Source organism: Anabrus simplex, chromosome 4 (assembly GCF_040414725.1).
Source record: "Anabrus simplex isolate iqAnaSimp1 chromosome 4, ASM4041472v1, whole genome shotgun sequence".
In the NCBI taxonomy this organism is placed as follows: Eukaryota; Metazoa; Arthropoda; class Insecta; order Orthoptera; family Tettigoniidae; genus Anabrus; species Anabrus simplex.
In genome coordinates this window covers 347,995,524-348,022,843 of record NC_090268.1, presented here as the reverse complement: position 1 = coordinate 348,022,843, position 27,320 = coordinate 347,995,524, and the positions used below count along the sequence as shown (strand labels likewise).

Sequence of the window (27,320 nt, the reverse complement as noted above, 5' to 3'; positions counted from 1 at the left end):
AGACTGAATGCTGAAAGGCATAACAGTCTATAATGATTATGTATGTATGTATGTATGTATGTATGTGTGTATATCTTCACCTGGTGATCAAAATTTCACAACTCCATCTTCAAGCTAAAACCACTTTAGGCAGTTCCATTAACCATTATGAAATACCATTGCGAACAATGTTTTAAAGCACTATATACGATCTTGACCCAAATTTCAATCATCAAATCCAAAAATAAAAATCTCAAATTTTTCTTTAGAATTCAAGGTTTCAGAAAGATTTTCCTTTCTCCATTAAAATTTTCCACTTTGGAGTTACAAGGTGTTGACTGCTGGTCAGTGATATATAGTGTTTAACTTAATCGCATCTTTTGTATGCATATGCAGTACCGGTATATTTCTATTCTGAAATTTGTTGAAGGTTTAAGGAAATTTAGAATGGCCTTAGAGGGTGGATTTTCTTAAAGCAATCATTACCTAAAGCAAAAGACCTGAGCCACGAATGACCTCATTTGTAACTTTCAAAAATTTACCAGCATATTACAAAACTGATGGGGCACTCTGGGCATTGGCAAATGGATTCAAAGTATTTCAGACCATAGCCCATAGGTCTCCACAGAAGCCAATTCAATATCAAAGAGATGAATGAGATATTCTTGTGTGGTGACCATTCCATTCTGGAGAGCAGAGGATTTGGGTGTGAACTCCAAACGTGGACATGTTTCCAGCTTTTAAAAAATTCAACTGTTAATTCTGGTATTTGTACAACCTACTTTTCTTATTTGCATTAATATCAGCTGATGTGATAAGTCTTTTCATGCTTATACCAAAGCTTTAAAAGACTATACAGACTATATGGCTCTGATAGGACTAGCAATAGGAACAACTCATACAATGTATTTGACTTTAATGCCGCATGGTGGCAATGTTGACAAGTGAATGTAAATCATTAAAAAGAAAAAATATCACTGTTTTTTGTAATGCACCTAAGTGATTCCATGGTCATGCACTGTTCATTATGATATTTCCTTTAAAAAAAAACACCCTATGTGATGCTACAGCGCTTGATGGGCCAAATGCTCAGTCTGAAGCCCTGCAGATTGTGAGGCAATGCACGGTCAAGGTGAAGGATTCTCTTGGATTTTATTCTTGGCTTTGTAGCTCCTTAGTTTTTCCTCATATAGGCTGAGTGGACCTCGAGTTTGCCCTGACGTCCAGTAAAAATCCCTGATCTGTCCAGGAAATGAACCCAGGGTCTCTGACTAAGAGGAAGGTCTGCTACCTATAGACCAGGCATGTTAAGGTCATGAGATGAATGACAGCTCTTTGTGCATGAAAAACAGCTGTTACGAGTGCTAGCCCATGACATTATCAAATAGCGCAAACCTGGAGGAGCATAAATTACACGTTCATAACTACAGTACTCCGTGCAGTACACGTAAGGACATACATAATTAAATGTGTCCAACATGGCGTTTGCATAAAATGTGTGAAACACCATAATTTTTAATCAACATGTACTAGGAAAATAAACAATTATTTCAAAGGCTGCCATGAAGTATGAAGTACAATACAAACTGCATTTGTTTGTTTAGGGACTTAACATGCTCAACTCTCCTATGAACTATTATGAAGCAGAATAATGCCAAATACTAAGCTGCTCCTACCTCACTTTTGTAGTAACACAAATGTTTTTATAAATGTAAACAAAGGAAAATAGGCTTCGGTAAAAGAAGCACCTCGTCAAGTAACTCTATTGATACATAAGTACACGAATACACACACTAACAAATTACAATGTCAATCCTTATGGCGTATGTTTCAACCATTATATGTAGACCTAAACAGGTAACTGGGGCCTGTCACTGACAGGTATGCACAGCCCTGAGTCAGCGATGTGAGAAGTACAGCTGACTGAAGGGAAGAGACTTGTGGCCGCATGCACAGATATTTCTAGTACAGGCACTGTGCTTATGGTGGACAAGGTTTTTGATACCCGTGCCGTACACTGAGGAGCCGGCTTTTTAACTTGGAAGTATTAAATTTCATATCACTACTTCTATATTTGGAAGACAGTGGAAAATAAAAATTTTCATACAGGTGACAGAATATCTTAAAAGTTATTACCACTTTCACGAAACAAAACATCTTCAGTATGAAGATAAGCAGGCTGCTCATTGAGGAAAAATCATAAACAATATCTTGTAAAAATGTATTATTAGGAGCAAGGAAATTATGCATCTGAGAGCACATAGGCTGATTTTAGAAATGGCGACTAGTTTTAAGCCTTGGACAATGTCTACCTAAACAACATCTAAGTTACGCACCATATTCCATTGCATAAACAATGTTCAGCCATTGTTTATCAAGATATCATTTAAGTTTCAATGTTCGTTCAAAAATAGAGAAAGAAGTATCTTCCATGCTACTCTAGGCTGTCACAACCAATGAAATTCATCGGTACATGCGTCAAACATTAGTCAGCTGTCATCTGTCTTACAATTACACAACATGGCTAAACACGAACATGACTTGTCTACAGAAGGAGAGTAAATTGACATGTCACCATATGAGGAAGTATAGCTTTGATTATACTGTTGTCATCAGGGTGAGTGCAGTCTAAATAGCAGAGGCAAGGAGCAGAAAACTATAGTAGTCTGCAACCAAGCAAGTTGCTGTGCAGTACAGGCCATGTACATGTAAGCTTGCATTCTGAAAATCATAGATTTGAACCCTACCATACGCAGCCCTGAAGATGGTTTTCCATAGTTCCCATAATTTTACACAAGGCAAAGTACTGGAGCTGTAATTACGGCCAAAGCAGCTTCCTTCCCGACCCGTGTCTTTTCCTACGTTATAATTGCCAAAAACCTGTCTGATGATAATCTCCAGAAAATAAAGAAAAAAATACAGAAGGAAAAAAACCTATACAATCTGCTTTGTGGTGCATTTACTTGGCAGTAAATGTAATTTTATAGAATCCCACCTGGTTGATGTATGCAACAGCCTCTGACAATCAGAACAAGTTATTCTGATGTGGAACCTTATTATTATTTCAGGGAAATTATCCAACAAAAAATAAAATGTACCAGTTGTCATAGATTGTAGTCAGGTTGAGAAGTACTGACCTGCCCCTTGTGTCATACTCAAGAAACAAGCCCCTTTATCATCTCATGAAGTTTAAATTCTCATTTCAAACAGTGCCTCCCTAAACATTTCAAATGAACTGCTATGACCTTGCAGCAGAAGACCTACAGGAGGCTGATGGACTAACCTTTCTTGAAAGAATCATCTCAACATAACAATACATGTTTCATACAACTAAGCTCCAGGTGTGATTCGCTCATAAAATTTGAGGTTAAACTGTGTCTTCTGCAGTATTCGAACATCGCCTAGACAGTAACAAAATGATAAGCAACATCTTTGCACTGCAACAGCCATATTTAGGCATTTGAATTGTAACATACTGGTACTGACTGGGTGGGCAATAAAAGAATGTTATGATTATATATGTCAATGTCGAGCCAAAATTAAGTTTATTACATGTTTATTTAGGCAATGTTTAATAATAAACATTATCTTAAATATTCACTGAGATGACAGTTAACTGTCATGTTTCTGTTATGAAAGGATTAGCCAGCGATTCTGCCGCTGCCCAGAGAACACCTGATTGCATCATAAATCTTAAGTGGGTCTCAATCTTCAGAACCAACTCAGACCCAATTCTTCTAAGACAAAAGTATGTGCCTTCCAATTAACTCATCGTGAGTTACATCTAGAATGGTCAGGTATCCACCTGAGTGCTAGGATGTGAGACGGAGCCAAGCAACATAGACATGCAACCGAGATATTTTGAGTTTCAGTAAATATGTTGGAAGATAGTCCGCCTAGTCAATACTATTCACTTATTTACCTTTCACCTTAACATCTAGTACATGTTTCGAGAATATCATGCATTCTCTTCCTCAGCTAGTAGATTAAAATTCAGTATACAATAAGACCTGACTAAAATATGGGGGCCCCCATTAAAATTCAAAACAATGAGTATGACAATGTGACACTTAAAAATTTTTGATAGTACAAACATAGAATTAAAATCCCATTTTGTCAAGTACAAATTAAAAACACAATATAGTAATGTCTAATTAAATACAACGTCTTGTGACGATATGAATTCACAGTGTCCTTGAAGTTGCCTTGCGTAGTTCAAAAATGTTGAGTTAAGAATGAATGAAATTGCATTAAAACTTGAAGTCCTGCCGATATCCACCGTTAATGGGTGTTAAAATGATGTCTATTTAAATTAAAATATTGGACACAGCGTCGTATAATGATGTGAATTTACGGTGTCCTAGGAATTATAATACTATCTTGCGTAGTTCAATTGGATTTGTACAAGAATAAATGAAGTTGCGTTAAAACTTGGAGTCCTGCCATTATCTTCGGTTGATAAGATGTATTATGCAGCCAGGTTGAAAATAGGTTAAAATGGTCTATAAAAAGGAAATGAAATCTGGTTACAGAATTACATTGGGTTGCGTGATGGATGGAAGGAGGGGTGGAAGGAACCGCCCCTGATACTACAGTCATACTTCCCCCCTTACACGCTTGACATCATTTGGCCTCTTACTAGGGTATTGGGTTACCAATTTAAACAACTGATTGTCTTCTGCAATGTGTTCATTTAGGTTGTTCTCATTATCAAAATTTTGCAATTTGTATATTTCTAATTTCTCTAGGGCATTCATTTGTTTGCCTTTGCTTAATGAATGTAATAAAGTCATATCACGTTCAATATTTGTGAAATGATGGTTGCTTTCATGCATGTGTTCACACATTGCAGAGTATCTAGAATGTTTTCGTGCATTGACATGCTCTTTATACCGTACCACCACACTTCTACCTGACGGTCCGACATATTTTTTTCCGCAATCTTGGCACGACAGTTTGTATACTCCTGATTTACTGAACCTACTGTTGGTGTTTACGCTATTCGAATTGAACAATAAATTATTATTATTATTATTATTATTGTCTGTCCTAAAGGATACACGGATATTGTGTTTTCTAAATAGTTTAGCCAAACTGTATGATTGTTTATTAATGTAAGTGAATGTAGCAAATTTCTTTTTTTCTTCCTTATTTACAAGTAGGGTGTTAGGTCTATTCACGACCTTACTCTTTATCCTATTGACATAGCTTTTGGGGTAACCGTTTCTTTTGGCAATATCTTGTATAATGTTTATCTCTTTATTAAAATCATTTCTGTTTAATGGTATTCTTACTGCTCTATTGATGAAGCTGTAAAATGCCGCTTTCTTATGTTCTCCTGGGTGGTTCGAGTCTTTCCTAATAACAACATCTGTGTGTGTAGGTTTTCTAAATACTTGGTAAATCAGGTTTTTATTGTCTCTAGTTAATGTTACATCTAAGTAGTTTAGACTTTTATTATCTTCCGATAAGGTTGTTTAATTGGTCTAACAGTTCGTTTGGCTTGAGGTCTTGTTCGTTAATGATAGCGAACGCGTCATCAACAAACCTTAACCATAAGTCTAATCCTTTTATTTTACCGATTATTTTATTAGATTCCATATGGTCCATAAATATATCTGCAAGGATACCAGACGCTGGTGATCCCCATTAACTTGTTTGTACACGTTGTTGTTGAAAGTAAAAAAGTTGTTTTCTAATATAAACTTTAATAAGTTGATGAATTCATCAATTTCTACTTTACTCAACGAACTATGTGTGTAAGTTGTTCTTAACAATGTTGATAGTCTCCGTGATCGGAATATTCGAGTACATATCTTTCACATCAAAGCTATGGATAGTATTATATTGCGATAAAATTAAATTTTTTGTCCTATCACAAAAATCTATGGTATTGCGGAGACTTGTATCTACATTAAATCTGTAATGTTTCTTTAAAAACGTGTGTACAAATTTGGCCGTTTTATATATAGGACTGTTTCTGAAGTTAACAATTGGTCTAATAGGTATGCCTTCTTTGTGTACCTTAGGCATAGCCCTCAATTTCGGTAATCCTGGGTTCATATTTACCAAGCGTTTTGTTTCATTCGAATTCATCAAAAAATTAGTGTTAGCTAAAATTTGTTTGAAAGTCTTTTGCATGTTGTTAGTGGGGTCCTTCTTTATCTGACGAAAGTTGTCTCTCTTCAGGAAATCATTCGTTTTACTGATGTAATCATCTTTATTCATTAAAACTATAGTGTTACCCTTGTCAGCTTTCGTGACAATTATGTTATTGTCTTTAATCTTCTTATTAATCTTTTTGATGAATTCGAATGAAACAAAACGCTTGGTAAATATGAACCCAGGATTACCGAAATTGAGGGCTATGCTTAAGGTACACAAAGAAGGCATACCTATTAGACCGATTGTTAACTTCAGAAACAGTCCTACATATAAAACGGCCAAATTTGTACACACGTTTTTAAAGAAACATTACAGATTTAATGTAGATACAAGTCTCCGCAATACCATAGATTTTTGTGATAGAACAAAAAATTTAATTATATCGCAATATAATACTATCCATAGCTTTGATGTGAAAGATATGTACTCGAATATTCCGATCACGGAGACTATCAACATTGTTAAGAACAACTTAAACATACATAGTTCGTTGAGTAAAGTAGAAATTGATGAATTCATCAACTTATTAAAGTTTATATTAGAAAACAACTTTTTTACTTTCAACAACAACGTGTACAAACAAGTTAATGGGGATCACCAGCGTCTGGTATCCTTGCAGATATATTTATGGACCATATGGAATCTAATAAAATAATCGGTAAAATAAAAGGATTAGACTTATGGTTAAGGTTTGTTGATGACGCGTTCGCTATCATTAACGAACAAGAACTCAAGCCAAACGAACTGTTAGACCAATTAAACAACCTTATCGGAAGATAATAAAAGTCTAAACTACTTAGATGTAACATTAACTAGAGACAATAAAAACCTGATTTACCAAGTATTTAGAAAACCTACACACACAGATGTTGTTATTAGGAAAGACTCGAACCACCCAGGAGAACATAAGAAAGCGGCATTTTACAGCTTCATCAATAGAGCAGTAAGAATACCATTAAACAGAAATGATTTTAATAAAGAGATAAACATTATACAAGATATTGCCAAAAGAAACGGTTACCCCAAAAGCTATGTCAATAGGATAAAGAGTAAGGTCGTGAATAGACCTAACACCCTACTTGTAAATAAGGAAGAAAAAAAGAAATTTGCTACATTCACTTACATTAATAAACAATCATACAGTTCGGCTAAACTATTTAGAAAACACAATATCCGTGTATCCTTTAGGACAGACCATAATAATAATAATAATAATAATAATAATTTATTGTTCAATTCGAATAGCGTAAACACCAACAGTAGGTTCAGTAAATCAGGAGTATACAAACTGTCGTGCCAAGATTGCGGAAAAAAATATGTCGGACCGTCAAGTAGAAGTGTGGTGGTACGGTATAAAGAGCATGTCAATGCACGAAAACATTCTAGATACTCTGCAATGTGTGAACACATGCATGAAAGCAACCATCATTTCACAAATATTGAACGTGATATGACTTTATTACATTCATTAAGCAAAGGCAAACAAATGAATGCCCTAGAGAAATTAGAAATATACAAATTGCAAAAATTTGATAATGAGAACAACCTAAATGAACACATTGCAGAAGACAATCAGTTGTTTAAATTGGTAACCCAATACCCTAGTAAGAGGCCAAATGATGTCAAGCGTGTAAGGGGGGAAGTATGACTGTAGTATCAGGGGCGGTTCCTTCCACCCCTCCTTCCATCCATCACGCAACCCAATGTAATTCTGTAACCAGTTGCCATACAACATCAGGTGCCTCAACATCTATCTAACACATGCATGCCACACGTAATTTTTTTTTTTTTTTTGCTAGGGGCTTTACGTCGCACCGACACAGATAGGTCTTATGGCGACGATGGGATAGGAAAGGCTTAGGAGTTGGAAGGAAGCGGCCGTGGCCTTAATTAAGGTACAGCCCCAGCATTTGCCTGGTGTGAAAATGGGAAACCACGGAAAACCATCTTCAGGACTGCCGATAGTGGGATTCGAACCTACTATCTCCCGGATGCAAGCTCACAGCCGCGCGCCTCTACGCGCACGGCCAACTCGCCCGGTACACGTAATATTAACATCATCACACTGGTAAGGTTTAATATTTTTACCCCGTTGTATTCTCATTTGTTCATGTCGGAGCCTTTTGTTAATTTTTATTTCATTTCCTTTTTATAGACCATTTTAACCTATTTTCAACCTGGCTGCATAATACATCTATCAACCGAAGATAATGGCAGGACTCCAAGTTTTAACGCAACTTCATTTATTCTTGCACAAATCCAATTGAACTACGCAAGATAGTATTATAATTCCTAGGACACCGTAAATTCACATCATTATACGACGCTGTGTCCAATATTTTAATTTAAATAGACATCATTTTAACACCCATTAACGGTGGATATCGGCAGGACTTCAAGTTTTAATGCAATTTCATTCATTCTTAACTCAACATTTTTGAACTACGCAAGGCAACTTCAAGGACACTGTGAATTCATATCATCACAAGACGTTGTATTTAATTAGACATTACTATATTGTGTTTTTAATTTGTACTTGACAAAATGGGATTTTAATTCTATGTTTGTACTATCCAAAAATTTTAAGTGTCACATTGTCATACTCATTGTTTTGAATTTTAATGGGGGCCCCCGTATTTTAGTCAGGTCTTATTGTACACTGAATTTTAATCCACTAGCTGAGGAAGAGAATGCATGATATTCTCGAAACATGTACTAGATGTTAAGGTGAAAGGTAAATAAGTGAACAGTATTGACTAGGCGGACTATCTTCCAACATATTTACTGTTACTAAGTCAATACGGATCCAATCCCGACCATCATGGTCAAGATTATTAATAATATTTTGAGTTTTGCGTTTGCATACCTGCCAACTTTACAAAAACAAAAATCAGGAGATTTTGATAGGAAAATCAGGAAAATCAGGAGAGACAATTGGTAAAAACTGCTTATTCTACATGTCTTGCACAATACAGGACTCTTATATATTTGTAACACTTATCGTCTCAAAGCCTGACTATTACTATACGAGGCTACAAGGCTAAAAAATTACACATCTCTGTTGCCTCACAGGAAGTATGCGAGTGAGATGATCGGTCTCTGATAAGCCTTCTGAAAATAGCATCAAATAACTAGCTGTTGTACCCGTGCTTCGCTACGGAATTCTCAGAAAGACTGTCCTCATAGATTTCCCAACTGAAGTACACATAGATCATTACAATGACGTCAGTATGAATGTCACGGCTAAAAGTAATGCTGACATATGATATATTCGATAGAATGTAAAACAGCACATATTCTCACTTTTAAAGAAAACTACTACGGTGTCGATCTAACAGTTCAAAGTTCCAGAGCTACAATGACCAGGCCGCAGACAGCCGCGAACACTCCTGTGTCATTATTTGAGTTAAGATGATGCTTGTTGTTTAAAGGGGCCTAACATTTAGGTCATCGGCCCCTAACGGTATGAAATGTATTGACAAATGACTATTTAAAAGTCCAAAATTATCCACTGACCAGAATTCAAAACGTGATGACGAAGAATGAATGGATGGATATGAATTTAAAACAATCAGTGGAACCAACCGCAATGCCCCAGATTCCCAGAAACTAGCATTAGACAATAGTATTACTGACCATGGGATTGCTTCTAGAGCACAATCTTGAATTGATGATGGTTGTAGTCTAAAGGGGTCTAAAATCCAGGTCATCGGCTCCTCATAATGGTACTTATTGTTAGGAAAGTAAAACCATGGTATTTGTCATGTTGCGGTACTAATCAAAAGTAGCGTAGATTCGCGGCATTCCACACATTATGGTACTATTCAGGTAATGTAATGTGCACATGTAACACAGAACTATGGTGTTTCTCACATTGTGGTGCCATTTACAGGCAACACAAACCTATGTTGTTTCTCATGTAGGTGTACTAATCACAGGGACTCGTACTATCCCATGATGTTCCTCACATAGTGTGTACTAATCATAGGCAAGCCTGACCCATGGTGTTGCTCAGCCATGGTGTCGGTCGTAGAGTGGTACTAATCAGAGGTACTGTGAAACTCACCCTGATTCACACACTGTCAGTACTAATCACAAACCTATTGTGTACCTAACATAGTGGTACTACGCGCAAGTAAAAGTGACCCATGGTGTTCCCCACGTGGTGGTACTAATTACAAGTTGTCTCAAGGTTCTAATTCGATCATCCCTTGGTCGCCCCTTTTAGTCGCCTCTTACGACAGGCAGGGGAAAATGTGGGTGTATTCTTCACCTGCGTCCCCTACCCACAGGGGGATGTGTGTTTGGTCCGCGAGAGCTATTTTATTTCACTCAAGTCCGCCGGCAAGCCGGTTAGGACCCCTCTATCCCTCACGTGGGAGTATCACCTCTTCCCCTGCTATGCCAGCATAGTAGGTTCCTTTAAGAGTGCACACTGCTCATTCCAATCACTGCCTCAGAATATGGATCGAATAGCTGGAATACTATGATGATCTAGTGTGTTACGTACCAGTAGTATCAGAAAATTTATGAACTAGAGGAAGAGAGAGATCTAACAGCCCAGCTATTTCTCACCCATATTCAGGCAGGCTGTTATACTAGATACGCAGCAGTAATCCCATCTATCGGAGATAAATGGCAAACACAAAGCACATCACAACAAACAATGGCCAATGTAATGTTATTGTTGATCAATTTTATGAGCTTTCTGTATTGCAGGCTTTCGCATTTAGTTTTCTTCTGACTCTGTGATATTAAAGCATCTAATGTAAAGTGAATCCTCCTTTCTTTCATGACTCCCTCTTCTGTCATTTTTCAAGCGATCGTTCCTTCATGGCTTTTTTCTCATTCTTATAATCATCTTCACAATTTAATCACCAACACCACCAATATTATTATAGTCAGTACGGTAAAACTGAATAAGACATGAATAATTAGAAATTGTATTCTCTAACTTTTGTTACGTAGTACTTTTCGATATGACCAATAAGATAGGTAATTAAAAATGAAATTTTTGGCACCTTCCCTGAAACTACCGTTTCGAACAGCATGAATAAAATTATTTATAATGTAGACAGTAGTTCCTTACTCTTCGACTTTACATATCGATTTTCATTAAATTCTGTTCACCCATTTTTTCGTGCCTCGGCGCTGATAGCAACAAAAATCCAAATTCATGAATATCTCTGTTATCATAGCCGGTACGGTAAAAATGTACAAGACATAAATGATAGGAAATTTAATAATATACAATCTTAATTATGTAGAATTTATCGATAGGGCCAATAATAACATAAATATTTGAGAATTACATTTTAGGCCTATCCCTAAACTACCATTTCACTCAGCGTGAATACAATTATGACCAACTTTATGTATCAATTTTCATAAAATTCTTTTCAAACATTTTCCCATGATGCGCGTATATTAGGGTGTCCCTTAAAAGGGCAAAAATGTTTTTTTGTTGTTTTTTTTCATTTATTGAAATGCATACATCATTATTGTGTTTATTAGTCTATTAGTTACCTCTCTTAAATGTAGTTGTAGATGATCACTAAAAAATTATTTTAGAGAAATATAAATGAAAACAGAAATTTATATAATGCTGTTCTTGTAAGTAACAAAAAGGATACAATTTTTATAGTTATTCATTTGGATATTTCCTCTTCAAAGTCTATTTTTTCCAGTTGGGGTAAATTTTTCTATGTTCTTGCACAAAATGTAATAAGAACTGCTTTTGTTCTTCATCTGCAGTAATCAAACCATGAAAGTCTGTCATTAGTTTAACAGCTCTTTCAGCTGTGTCATTAACTGCTTTTAAGGTAGAAACCTTTTTAGCTTCCACAAACGCCACGTTGTTTCTCCATGAAGATACAATTTCTTGAAGGAAACCACTGACAAGTTTCAGTCATGAAAATAAATCTTTACTCTTGACAGAAACAAAATCACTCAAAGATTTCCCAGAAACAAGATAAAAAATACTTGTAGTGCCTATAAATAAAACAAATAAGTTCTAAATTACATACCAGATTAAACACTACTATTCTACTACGTACCATAGACATCTCTTCTTTCGATGGAATCGCCAAAGCTTTCTTTTTGTAAGTTTTCTACAATGTTTCCTTCAGTCTGCTCATCAACTTCATTATCACAAATTGAAAGGATGGCTATTTCCTCCGACAAGTACCACAAGTGTTGACTGAACTTGTTTAAAGCTGCATTGGAAATCAACTTGTCAACTTTCTCATAATCTTTTAAGGTCTTTAAAAAAACAAAAATCTTGATTCGGCGCTTTTATCGCCAAACTACATCCAAGCTAAGGCTTCACGTAAACTGCCACAATGAATAAACAAACCTTAAAAAGCTTGTTTGTCCTTAGCGCTCATTTTAAACTGCGACATCAGTAAACACATTTCTAAGGAGTAAATAGCTCTTGCCATCCATCGTGCTTGATGCATTGCACCAGGAGGTCTGATTTTTATTTTATTTTTAACATCTCCACCCAGAAAAACAATAGCTCGCGATATTCATCTCGTACAGTTGAATTTGCCAGCTCATTGTTAAGAAACGTCACCAATTCAAAAATATTTGCCTCACAGAGATGATGTTGGACAAAATCAGTGCACGCTTCGATGGCACTAGGATTAATATTCTTCCAGTTGTCTCTAAACTTTTTGAACAGCGGAATATCAGGACTGCTAGAGATTTGTTGGATCTTTGATTCAAACACACTTTTGAGCACCATTCATAAATATGATGGCGGCAAGGAAAGAGTAACTACTCTTTTTCTAGTTTTTGCTCTAAAAGCACACACGCTCCGTTCAAGCGTCCTGTATTAGATGCTTTTGTATCACAGCACATTATTTGTACCTTATCATTCAGGTTCCAGTCATGAAGGTCATTTGACACTGCTTTCGCTTGCTCTTTGCTGGAAGAGTTGTCTAACTTCGGCACAGCAAGAAGTTGTTGTTCCTCGTCATATGAAATAATAATTGGTAGGCATTCTTTAGAACTTCTTATGCCCAGAGCAGGTAACAATTTTCCATCCCAATGAACAGTAACTACTTCGGGCACGTTATTCTGAAAATCGGATTTAATGGATCTCGCTCTATCTTTTCTCATCTGTGTTCGAATGCGTTGAATAAAAGGTTGGTTGATCGCGTAATTGTCAGAACTAAGACCAAGTGCTTCTACTATAGACTGAATTATATAAACAGAATCTCTGATGCTTAGTTGACATCTGCCTAAAGTTGCAACTAATTTAGATGTGATAAAATCTTTTCTTCGTCTTCTTGTCGACGTAGCTAAAGAACTTTCAGATTGAGATGTGGATGGCAGAGATTCTCCGAGGCTTTCTTCAGAGCTTGTAGATTGTTCTTCTACTTCTTCATGTGTATCAAAAGTCTGTAAAGTTGCAGATCTTCGATTTTTATTCTTTCAAGAGCATCAGCATGTGCGATATCAAATAAATTATCTAATTCAAGTTGAAAGTTCTCTTTGCGGCGCCTATGTAAATCCTGAATCTTCCTGCTATTTTTTTGCAGTTCTCACCAGACCTGATAAAGATCCACTAACTTCTTAACACAATTAGGCACAGCTCTGTTAGGTATTTTAGCCTTTTCCCAGAATATATCGTACTCGAGAAATAACAAGATTTGCGCTTTCACTAACAGTCAACTTAACCTCACATATGTTGAAAAATAGAACTGCGAGAACTTGACGATTAGATGGTAATTTTGCGCCTGTTATTTGGTGATTTACTTCACCAACAAAGAAGATGCTTTTTTTATTGCTCCTTAGTTCCACTGACATCTTCGAAATATAAAACAATCCGTGATAGCTACCCGATATGCGAAAACTAAGTGACAATAACAATGAGAGCGCGCCACTCTTGTAACGCAACTTGTATGGACATGTTTGCGCGCGAGTCGGCACGGGTTGCACTGTTCCAAATAAGGGGAAAAAAAAAAAAATTTCGGATGTTTTAGGCCCAAATGAATAAAACAATAACCTATGCATTGCAAAATTAAAACTTTGAAAAATAACGGACACCCTAGCATACATACATACATACATACATACATACATTCTGGAAAATTAAAACACACATTTCTCCTCGTTACTGTGGTCACGACCGGTACAGAAATATCATTCTTTTAAAATTCTGAGCAATGTACAGAATTGTCTCCAAATGGCCCCTAAAATCTCTAGAAAAGTCGCTAGTCGTTATCACTGAAATTCTGTCACTAAATTACAAAAAAACCCCTCCAAATCTAGCGACTTCTCTCTAGAATTGACTAGGCTGATGCGAATGAAGATGAACATAGCACACGAGAACGAGAGATTTACAATCGATGTACGCGTTGTGATATACAGGTTTCAATAAACATCGCACATTTGTGCACATTTCTCGCATTAATAAATGCTGATATTTCGTTTGAAAGCGGCCAATGAGCGAAGGACTTCCAGCCACTGGCGTACAAAAGCTGAAATGGCGAGATCTGAAAACAAATGTATGAAGTTCACCAAAAGAAAGCTAAAATCGGGAGGAATAATAGAGTAATTGGGAGGTGGGAAAAATTTTAGAAAATCGGGAGTCTCCCGGCTAAATCAGGAAAGTTGACAGGCGTTTATTTTTATTGCATGAAATTGAGCACATTAACAGTCTAACAGTCACATTTTTGGTTCATAGGCAATACTTTTTGTGGCAGTAAAAGACAGCAGTGGGAAGCGATTTGAAATTTCTTATTTTATTGTATTATAACAATTTATAGTCCAAAAAATATAAGAAAATTGAAATGTTTTCTAATATCCATGTCAGCTCCAAATAGCCAAATCTGAAAAATGAAATTTAAAAAATTGGTTACTTTTACAGTTAAATTTTCATCAATTACTTGTTTTAAAATGCAGTTAGGTTCAAAATTACTTGAACATGAATTTCTTGTTACCCTTAAGGTTTACTAATAGTGTCTGGGATTTTAGTCACACCGACTAAGCAGCCATCTGTCACTGTCAGCCATGATGTCAACACTAAAACATGTGATAGCAAGCGGATGTGATACTGGCTACCACTAGCTGACATAATGTTTACTGCATGGCTAAGCTCCCTTTCACAATGCAAGATAGCAATTCAGAGATACACCAAAATCTTTCTTTTTTACAGTGGAAAAGTAAAAGTGGATAATAATTATTCATATTGTAGATTAATAAATATATAACAGTAGTTATCCAAATATGTCAATAACTCATTTTTTAACAATTTGTGGGTAAACTCCCTCTCGCATTCTAGCACACAATTGCAGCACTGTAACACTCAATACCTCGGAGTGACCCGTGATTGAGCTCTTACATTTAAAACCCATCGTAAGAGTAATAAGATGAAAATCTCCAAACAAAACAATCCTATTCGCAAATTGGCAGGGTCACAGTGGGGCTCTCATCCTCAAACAATCTGAACTTCAGCAATGGCACTGTGTTTTTCTGCTGCTGAATATGCTTCCCCAGTCTAGTATAGTTCATCTCATGCCAGACAGGTAGATACGGCTCTTAATGAAACCTGCAGGTTTATTACAGGTTGCTTAAAGCCTATTCCAACAGATAAGCTCTATTACCTGGCTGGAATAGCACCACCCTGTGTATGTAGAGAAGTAGCTGCCAACAGGGAGAGGCTTAAGGTGGAACAGAACAGTGCCCACCTGCTGCATGGACATAGTCCTCCTCAGCAACGGCTGAGATCCTGGAAGAGCTTCCTGAGGACATCTGAAGAGCTTACCGTCTCACCAGAGAAGGCAAGGCTGGGGCTGTGGAGGAAGAGGAACCCTCACCTACGCAGATGGATGCCAGCAGCTGAGCAGTTACCAGCTGGACATAATGAAAGCTGACTGGTGTGGAAGTCCTGAACAGGCTACAACCAGGAGTGGGAAGATCCAGGGATAACTTGAAGAAATGGGGGTTCAGTACAAGTGACACAAGGCGTGAATGTAGACAAGAACAAACTACGAGCCACTGTGTAATATGATTTCATATGTTTTGTGTACTTCATACTGACTTGTACATTAACTGTAAATATGCAAGTTTTCTACTCGAGTATAATAATTATCTTAAATATCGTTTCTGTTGTCGGCACTTTTCACCTTTTCATACCTGCCAACTTTACAAAACCAAAAATCAGGAGATTTTGGTATGAAAATCTGGAGAATTCAAGAGATACAATTGGTCTAAACTGCTTATTCTGCATGTCTTATGCAATACAGGGGTACTATGGTATATATTATGACTTATTGTCTCAAAAACCAACTGTTGCTATACGAGGGTACTATGCTAAAAATTACACATCTCTATTCCTTTCCAGGAAGTATGCGAGTTGGATGACTGGTCTCTGACAAGCCTTCCAAAAAGAGTATGAAGTCATGCTCCACAGGTGTGAATCAGTCATGCACTTAGATACCATTACTAAGCAAATGCATATATTAAGATATTGCATCACGTGCCCGCGCAATTATGCAAAGCGCAATGCTATTTTTATTGAGTAATAAATTATAATTTGCCAGAATTGTCTCCAAATAATTCCTAAAATCTCTAGAAAAGTCACTTGAAATGTTTGAAATTCTGTCACTAAATTACTAAATAAAGACTCCAAATCTAGCGACTAGTCTCTAGAATTAACTAGACTGATGTGATATCATCTGATGGCCGGGCAGGCATCAATTTTTGAAAATGAGACAAAATCTCTCATAGTGCACTGGCACTGCTGGTGGCTCCAAGTAGCCTATGCAGTGGCCTCCACGGCAGGCACTAGCCATGCGTCTTGGTAGGTGTGCTATTTGCCAACTGATGAGCCCAACTTACCACACTGGGGCGAAATGCTGGCGACCAAGAATGAGTTAGCTGGAAAATTTATAATGTCCAATAATGGACCAATTATATTGGCATTAGACTGTTGTGAACGAACACGAGCATAACATGCAAGAACGAGAGATTGTCAATCTATATACGCGTTGCAATATACAGGTTTCAATCAAGACAACTCCACATCTTGCACATACACGCGCATTTTTCGTATTAATAAACGTTGATATTTCATTTGAAAGGGGCCAATGAGCAAAGGACTTCCAGCCACTGGCGTACAAAGCTGAAATGGCGAGATTTGAAAACAAATTTTTGAAGTTCACCAAAAAATAAGCTAAAGTCAGGAGAAATAATAGAATAACTGGGAGGCGGGAAAAGACTGTTGAAAGAGTCTCCTGGCTAAATCGGGAAAGTTGGCAGGCATGCCTTTTTAATGTAAATGATTCTCTTCAGCTTTCATTTAAAATATTGTTGTCAACCTTAATTATGATTACATTGCATGCCTTACACCCACATCACACAAGATCACTGGCAAGAACGTAAGATTCATTAACAAACTCCATACCATTCTATGGCTTTGTTGGTTCCACATTTTCAACAATACTAAAACATACTCCTCAACTGCAATGTTATTCTCCAGCCATCTTTCAGTGTTGTTCCTACTTCAACTCCTAACCAAGAATTTCATTCCTAAATGATCCAATTAAACAGACACATCTGTAATCTGAAATATCTCTTATCAGAACCTAGATCTTAACTAAAGCCTCTTCTCACCTATCAGTTCAGTTTCCTGTCAGTATCTTAGAAAACATTTACACAGCAAAGTCTGATCCCTAAACAAAGTAAAACAATCAATTTTAATGACTACAAAGTAGATAAATGGAAATTTTCTACCCTCTTCAAAAGTTAATATTTTAAGGAGTTGTAATACAACAGGGCAATTTCTTTTTCTTTTTTTTTTTTTAAGAAGTCTCTGTTTCACCGACAATATGATAGGCCTTCTCCAGGCAGTTTAATGCAGTCAATATGCTACTTAATAAGGCAATTTGCAAAACTATGCAAATAATACAAAATCCTTATTTTCCAGCCAATAGTCAGAAGATACCAATATTTCTTTTATCTTCTCCAACACTTTCCACCTATAGTTCGCAAAGACTTCACACAATCCACAATCATATTGAAGAGAAAAAGATACTACAGCTGATTATGTCGAGCTGGAAAAGGAGAAAAAGTGAAAAATAAATAAATGGAAGCACAAATGAATGAATCCTAGCCAGGACTAGAAATAAACACACACTGCAGAGTTACTGTTCTCTATGAGGTATGTGTCTAATGTGTTCTTTATTCATTTAGTTTTATTCTTTTTCCAAGTCGACATACTCCCAGTGTTCTACCTTTGATTTTATACATCTTTTTACAGCCAGTTTTAAGTTATTCCTCAGGAACTGTTAACTTCATCATCAACATTATAAACTGCATTGGCCTGCATAATTCATGCAAACAGTAAACTTATATTTCCCTTCCTCAAAGTAACTTGGGTCAACAGGTGTGACTTATCTTGGCATGTCTTCCAAGGTCAGCTCTTCATGACTTTTATCTGCTTGCCATACAGGAGTTGATGACTGCCCTGGATACAAAACCATGCAGCCTGTGGGCTAGATAATAAAGCATTTTACTTAACAGAACAGTCAAATTGAAGCAATGACATATAGCTACTACCGTACTGCTAACTATGCCTCAAAAGGTAAGGAGATATTTATGCTTATTCATGGTCTCCATTGTATATTAGTTTATCATTAGAGAACAATAAACATTTTAAAAGAAATAACAGCTTTTTAGCTAAATCAAAAAACAAACATATGCAGGCCAATACACACTTACCCACCCATTCCAATTCACGTCACTTCCTGAGGTCAAAACACAGTGGTTCGGTCTGACAGCTTCACCACATGCAACACCTCATTTAATGAAATTAAAAGTTATACAACATTTTTCTCAAATTTAAATCTAACAGCACATGTACATTAAACAGAGACAATACTTCTCATTAATCCATCTGTATTATAGTTTCTGGAATCTACCAGAGCTCTTAAATCTTTTTAGGACACAATTTAAATTTTGGAATGACACTAAAGAAATAAAATAAGAGGTAAATTTTACATTACATCTCCTGGAATTTGAGGTGCTCGATTGGAAAGTATGATCTATATTTCAGATGGCAAAAACACGCCTTAACAGGATAGCTTACAAATGGAGAAAACTAAACAAGTCAGTTTAGGATTAGGTCATGTAAAATTAGTATTCGCAATAAAGGCAAACTCAGGCTCTGAAGCCTGATGTTCTGCCACACCATGTCTCATAATATACACACACACAATAATAATAATAATAATAATAATAATAATAATAATAATAATAATAATAATAATAATAATAATAATAATAATAATAATAATACAGTTTTTAAAATGCATTGAAGGAAAGAAAAAAGAAAAGAAATGTACTGGGTATCTAAAATAACCTAGAATAAAGAAAGTTGTCCTGATAGATCAATATATATATTTTTTTTGTAAAACCTAGTGACACATGGAATGACATAACAAAAGAGGAAAACAGAATTCAGATATTTAAATTCAACTTGATCTGTCCAAGTACCACTGACAACATTTCTTTTGAAGTAGTGGTTCAGATAGGGTGTGTCTTAGGTCATTGGGGAACAAATTTCTCATTCGAATTGTACTGAGGTTGTAGAGGTTGGATCTGTGATTTGGTATACTGAGGATTAAGTTAGCTGCAGATCTGGTCTGGATGTTATGAATGGCTGAGAGCAATTGGAAAGAATGTGTAAGATAAGAGGGTGTCTGCTTGTAGAGTACAGCCCCAGCATTTGCTGATATGAAAACGGGAAACCAAGGGAAACCACCAGCAGGGCTGCCAGTGATGGGATTCGAACGCACCATCTCCAGGATGCAAGCTCATATCCAAACAACGCTAACAGCAAGGTCAACTCGCTCTGTCCTTTATGCTTTCTTATATGTATACATGACATGAGTAAAGAACCTGAATCACAGATAAAGCTTTTTGTGGATGATGATACACTGTTTAGTTGGGAGAAAGCAGACAATGGTATGATGTTAAAAAGGGCAAAAAGTTGTAAGTTTCACAAAGATGAGAAGTCCTCATTTTTAATTATACTGTTATTGGAGTGGAAATACCTCATGGTTATTGTAAGTAACTATGTGTTAATATACGAGATGATCTTCATTGAGGTAATCACATTAACAAGGTTGTAAATAAAAGTTCCACACCTCTTCATATGGCTACGAGCGTATTTTGGGGATGTAGCAACGGCGAAAAGAAGAGTATGGTTTCATTCTATGGGATCATCACCTCGATTATTAGATTCAAGAACTACAAAAGAACCAAAAGGAAGCAGCACGATTTGTAAAGTTACGAAAATGTTGCGAACTTTGGGCAGGGAACACTTGGGGGTAAGGAGAGACCTAAGTGGTTCCAAGCTGTCAGTGGAGAGATGGCATGGAAAGACATTAGTAGAAAGGAGTTTTTAATAATAATAATAATAATAATAATAATAATAATAATAATAATAATAATAATAATAATAATAATAATAATAATAATAATAATAATATTGGTTTAAAATCTCACTAATTATTACTTCTATGGTTTTTGGTGACATCAACATGGCAGAATTTTGTGAATGGTAAATCTACCGAAATGAAGCTGGTATATTTGAGCACCTTCAAATACCACCAAGCTGACCCATGACTGAATCTGTCAACTTAGAGTGCTGAGTTACCAGTTGACTGATATCTCAGTGTTGAGTTTTCTCATTCGTATGTAAAAAAAAAAAAATAAAAAAAAATGTAGAAGCCTCAATTTTTAACTTATCAGTAGGGAGATTAGCTTGTTTATAAATGTTGGTTTTATAAAAATCTACATGCAAATGTAAAATCCTACACTTATGTTCAATATTATTTTGAGAGAAAACAAAATTATACTTATGTACCAATGCGTGCATTATCTTTATACAAATTAAAGAGTCCAAAATAATATTATTTCCTAAAATCTGTATGCAACTAACATGTAACTTCTTAGAAGTATATAAGTTGATATTTTAAAATACTTTCCAAACCTGAAATGTGCTGATAGTTAAATGTTTTCTACTAGTTGTTTGTGATGCTGATGTGTTCAACTATCTGCACCAACTCCACTGGCACAAAAGTTTCTAAAAAATCAATGATTTTTGGGATGTCATCAAACACTACTTGGCCCTCAGAGCCTGTCACAGGTACCTGAAACTCTGGTGAAGAAAAGTAATCCATCCGACACAAAATTAGTGATAAAATAGCTTTTGTACTCACCGTGTTCCTCTTTCGTTTAGAAGGAGGCTCTGTTTCTCTCTCACATACAATATTTTCGGCACACTCTCTATCACTCTCACTTTCAAAATCGCTTAACAATTCCTTAAAATGATCATTTCCATCATCACTTTCCGCTGTGGTTAATGCCTGAAAGATTCTGTGATCCGAAATAACATCGCTGCAAGAGCAACTAAATTGTTGTTCTGCCATGTTTGTTTACATCACAGATGAACAACTCCACAGACATCTACAAAAAGCTCTGTAAGTTACTTCCTGAAGCTATAATCTCTGATCAGTTAGTTCTACATAATGCCCAGCAGATCGCAGAACATGTCAGAGATCAAATTCACACTCGAAAGTGAACCGGGAACTTTAAAAAAATTAAAATTCTCGTGCACCGTCTATAGACGGGCGTAGCACTGGTGGACCGGCCACGTCAGCCCGTCTATAGGCGGGCGTAGCACTCATCGGGTTAAGTATGGAAGATCATAATCATCATGATGATCATGAATACCTTCAGTGAGCCGGGTAGGATGTTTAAGAACGATGTGTCTTGGAACTGCTTTTCTCTCTAGGGCATCCCATGTTTTTCCTCTCTTCTCTAGGTCTAGATAAAGTTGGAATTCAAGAGAACAAATTGGGGCAAATACTCATTTATAGGAGACTTCTCTTCAACAGAATTCCTGAGGCAGTGGATAGGAATTGCTATTCAACGATGAAACACTGCCAGCGTTATGGGATCATTTCTGAATAATGCTCCACTAGATGAAGTCTTTTTACATCTTAAACTTTCAAGCTGGAGCGAAGCACCAAGGAAACCTTGTTGGAATTATCTCATTATTTAATATATATTTTGGAATAAAATAGAGGAAAATGATTGGAATAATTTACCAAAGGAGATGTTCAATAAATTTCAAAAATTTCTGAATTAATTTAAGAAAAGACTAGGTAAACAACTGACAGGGAATCTGCCGCCTAAATTCAGATCAGTGGTGAGTGATGATGACTAATGATAGTCTGCAGATTATGAGGTGATGCGTTGTCAGCAAGACAAATCCTCTCAGCTGTTATTCTTGGTTTTCTAAACTGGGCCTGAGAGAGAGATCGAATAAATTTTCCTCTCGTTCAAGACATTAACTTAAAACTGGATGGTGGTAGTCCTTTATCTTCAAATTATCAGACAATAATGATTATGCTCTCACAGTTTTTGTTCAGAAGAAAGCATACCTATGGCATGAGTTCACTGTTACCCAAAATTACTCTAGCTGCTATTTGGGTCAGGCTGGTTTTTGAAAGAACTGGTTTGCATTCACCTTGAAAAGTAGTCTTTATGCTTGCTAAAATTACAGCGGAAGTCCAGGCTTTAAAATCAGAACTTTGGTTTTAAGGCTCAGTATCACAGGCAGTGTCATTAACTGTCACTATTAATTCATTTGATGGATGAATATAAGTAAAAGCTATTCATAAGGACAACCCAAACTCCTTTACCACAATCATCTCAGCAGTGGCAATGAAGCATTAACTTTATTACCATAACAAAAGTTAGATTAAACTGTTGATAGGAAATAATTCCACATCTGAATAAATATATATGTAGGTTGATTCCTAGAAAGAAACAATTGAATTTCATCGATTGCAAATGTTAAAAAACATCTAAGCTCTTTAGGCTTTTTCAATCGTGAAATGCAGTAGCACTAGCCGCCAGCTTATTGGAAAGGTGTAGCAATCCAACTGATGAGTTCACTGCTACACTAGGGCGAAACGCTGGTAATTTCACGACTGAAAAAGCCCAAAGAGCTTAAATGTTTTAAACTCTTATTTTATCTCCCACAAATATAGTGATACTGGAAATCTAATAACATATACGTTTTAGATCAAGATGCTAGTGGAGTTTGATCCCAGCTTAGTCCAGTGGTATTTGAAGATGCTGAAATACACCAGCATCGTGTCGGTAGAATTAGTGGCACGTAAAATAATTACTTTCCTTCTTCCATCACCCTTGTCCAGGGAGCTCCTGTTCAGGTAGTGGTCCACTCACCTCCATTTCGCCTCTCCTTGTCCTGATCCACTTTGACGCTTCATATAGGCTATTATTATGGTGTGCTCACCACACCCAAATACATTGTATGTCCAACTGCCAGGTTATATTGAGACTGCCCCTAACCAGGAGAACAGATGCTGCATGTTAAATTTCAATAGCATTTCCTCCACTGGAGGACCATCACCCTCCTATGGAGCTTCTCCACCTAAAGCCATTGGCTCTGTTACAGAGTTGGGTTTCTTACCACCACCAAACACTCAGCATTGAGTAGCTGGCTACACGGTCTATTTCATCCTGTAGTAGGTAACCCAGTCATACATGGATAAAATAACTCTTATGGGACAATTTTCCAGCACGTCCAAGTCTCAGGAAACCATAAAAAAACAAATAGCACCGTCATCATCATCATCATGGCAGTTGTTTGGTGACAGTAATACAAACTGGAAGTAACTGAAGATGAATAATACTCGTACCTCAAGATAGCCTTCTCTGCAGCCACAGTGCAGAGGAGAATAAGCAAAGATTTGTGAAACACTGGGCGATGGACAGAAGCCTTCACATGGGGAAAAGATAGACATGCCGATCTTCCTAAAGTAAATGTTCTGCATATCCCCACAAAAATCAACAGGGGCTATAATCGAACCATGCACAGTGGAAGATGTGTTGGACTGTGATGAAATCAGCCTGGCAAACGAGTATTTGTGCATCATATGTCTTATTTCGAGCAATTTTGATTCCATTCCTAAAGTCAAGATGCTGCTGCGTGAGTAAATACTCGGCTAACTCAGCCCAATACTCACTTGCAGTTTGACATGAATTAACATCAATGAATATCATGTAGCTGAAGGTATTCTTCACTATCCTGATCAATGGTGGCGAACAGTGGGGAAACCTGGCTGATCACTTTTGAAGAAAGTTAAACAGGTTATATAATTATGTGTGTGAATAAAACAATGACTTAAAATGTCATGTTTGATCCTTCTATCCTCCTAGAAATTTCTGTATGCATGCCCCACCTGATGACAGCACAAAATTTCAATAGCATTTCCTCCACTGGTGGACTATCACCCTCCTACAGACTCCTCCACCCAAAGCCATTGGCTCTGTTACAGATTTACATGCAATACAGATGCTACCTGGTGGACTTGATCAGCAACTGATATTATTTTAATAATAACAGAAAATATTTCTGTATCAAACCTAAAATTAGTCTAAGTCTTCACAAATGAAGACAATAGACCCAATTACCATTCAAAGTGAACTCTAGGTATTCTTTACCTAAATTTTTTTCTTTCTAAAAGAGTCGAGCCCTTCAGTTCCGAGGGTCCTGAGTTCGATTTCTAGCCAGGATGGGGATTTTAATCGTGTCCAGTTGATTTCTCTGATTCAGGGACTGGATGTTTGTTTTTGTCCCAATATATTCTTCATATAAACATACAGCACTCTATACTATCAACCACCACAGAAAGAAGCAATAATGTATACATTCCTCCACAATGGTTTGGCTATAAAACAGAGCTAAGTTCACATGCCGCAGGGAATGCGAAAAGCAGTGGAAAAATAAAAATAAGAAAGGTTATGATTTTACTCTGACTAGCAAAACTTGCAAAGGACAATATTGGATTAATGATCATCTACTGCCTCTATTTTTATATAAAAAATTTCCTCAAACCCAAAACAATAAATTTTAAAGTATTTCTTTTAAAAATGGTTTCTAAATAGCTCTTATTAAAGATACTTAAAATACTGTACATAAAACTATTATCCAAGCTGTATATTAGAATATTAAGGAACAGGCTTTTATCTAAAAAATATTTTAATACTCACATAATCTCATTATTACGAATTATTTTAACAGCAACATCCATGCCACCTCTGGCATTATCTCGTGCTCTGATAACATTTGAAAAAACACCTTGTCCAGTATAGCCATATACAACATAACGTCCATCCATTATTTCACCAATACGGACTCTATAATAACCTTCTGCATCATCCCAATTATCTGTTAAACTTGGATTTTCAGGACCACCATGTGTCTTGTCTATTGTACCGGGGCTCTGAAAGAGAAAACATTTAAGGCATGTAAAGTTCAAAGACCAAAGGTAGTGTATTATACAACTACTTTCTCATGCAGCTACTAGGTTTGACATTCCAAAAGAGACAACTTCTTACATCTACAACATACTGAACAACACTGGAATTTTCTTTGTTCTCTTGTCATACATGTTAGGCCCCTTTAAAGAATAAGCATCAGCATCATCATCATCATCATCATCATCATCATCATCATCATCATCATCATCATCATCATCATCATCACCAATATTTTAAAAAATAAGTATATTTCCCCTTGTAAGAATATGTCTGCTCCTCACTATGTTGATGTTTACTAGTGATGGGCTGGCAATGCAGTCAAGTCCTGTGCCTGGAAATCGGTACTACTTGAGTCTATGAGAACTTGTGTTGCCATTCCTGAATTATGTGTAATAATGGAAATGTAGGAATGAAATCACATGATTTATTCTGAGACATCAATAAAAAGAACCATTATTAAAGTACAAGGTCTTCCAAAATATGTAATTGTTGGGGTTTCAACAAGTCACTGAACATAATACAACCGAGAAAGGAATATAAAGCGTGTTTATTTGCATAATACAACTCAAAACTTTTCAATACATTCATTACAAATGCTTGATGTGTGCAACTCTTAGTCACTCTGCAGACACCTACACAATAGCCCATTTTGTCCCACAAATACCTCAGCATGAAAAACAGTCCTGATATCTTATCAGGAAAAGTCACAGGTAGAGGAAGTATAAAGATATGTTGCTTCACATACCCAAAATCATGTGGTGTTTGGTCCACTAAACAAGGTGGCCAAGACAATAGCATCTGATCACCGTCAGTCACCCATCCGATCAACCTCTGCTGTAAGGGCTGGTTTAAATATTCCCTGACCTCCCAATGAAAATCCGAGCTGAGCTGAGTGGGACTGATGCACTGTGCACAGGAACTCTGCGCTTCAATTTGCAGGCGTGAGATTTTGGGCATTTGAGAGGCCCTGGTATACACTATGTAGCAGACATTATAGGCATGTCTTGTTCTAAGGCATAGAGAACTGTTAAAAGGTACAGAGAGGACAATATCTACACCAGGAGGCCCAGTTCTGGTCGCAGGAGAAGTACTACCGAGTGCGATGATCGTTTTCTCGTAATGCAAGTTCTTCATGATTGACACATAACAGCTGTGGAGGCCAGAAATCATTTGCAGCAAGTGCGGGGCAGGAACATCAGCAAAAGGACAGTAAGAAGGAAGTTGTATTAGTGGACTAAAACTCCAAGAGGCCCGCCACTGCTTACATGTGAGCACCGCACCTTTCGGATTCAATTTGCAATGCCCACCGAAACTGGACTGTGAAGCAGTGGAGCTCAGTGCTGTTCACGGATGAATCCAGATTCTGTTTGAGGGCACCGGATGGAAGAGAGTATGGAGAAGGTCCAGGGAATGTTATCCACCCTGTATTTTCTCTGCAAAGACACCATTCATTGGAGGCTCTGTGATGGTCCGGGCTGGGATAACCAATGATGCACCCACAGAGCTTGTGTTCGTCGAGAATGGAAGTCTGACAGACCACCGATACATCGAGGAGATTTTAGCGGATCACACGGTGCTTTTTTGCATCGGTGAAAACTTTTCCCTGATGCATGACAATGTTCATCCCCACACTGCTGTTTGTGAACGTGAGTACCTGGATGAAGTCACAATTCAGCGTATGGTGTGCCCTGCTCGTAGTTACGACCTAAATCCGATAAAGCATGTCTGCGATATGCTTGGGAGGCATGATAGGAGTCGTTCCCCTGACACACTGGCTCAACTTCGGGCAGCGCTTCAGGCAGAAC

The 27,320-nt window shown here is 36.9% G+C and overlaps 1 protein-coding gene across 7 annotated transcripts in view; it reads right to left on the bottom strand.

Moving 5' to 3' along the window:
• Positions 1–27,320, bottom strand: part of Prp4k (Pre-mRNA processing factor 4 kinase) — a 355,103-nt gene that overhangs the window by 180,932 nt on the left and 146,851 nt on the right. For all 7 annotated transcript variants that reach the window (XR_010859850.2, XR_010859849.2, XR_010859851.2 and 4 more), the window contains exon 10: positions 25,246–25,478. Coding sequence is in view for 2 of the 7 variants with exons in the window: in XM_067145757.2 (XP_067001858.2) it covers positions 25,246–25,478 (233 nt within the window). In the remaining 5 variants the exon portion in view is untranslated. The remainder of the gene's footprint in view (positions 1–25,245; positions 25,479–27,320) is intronic.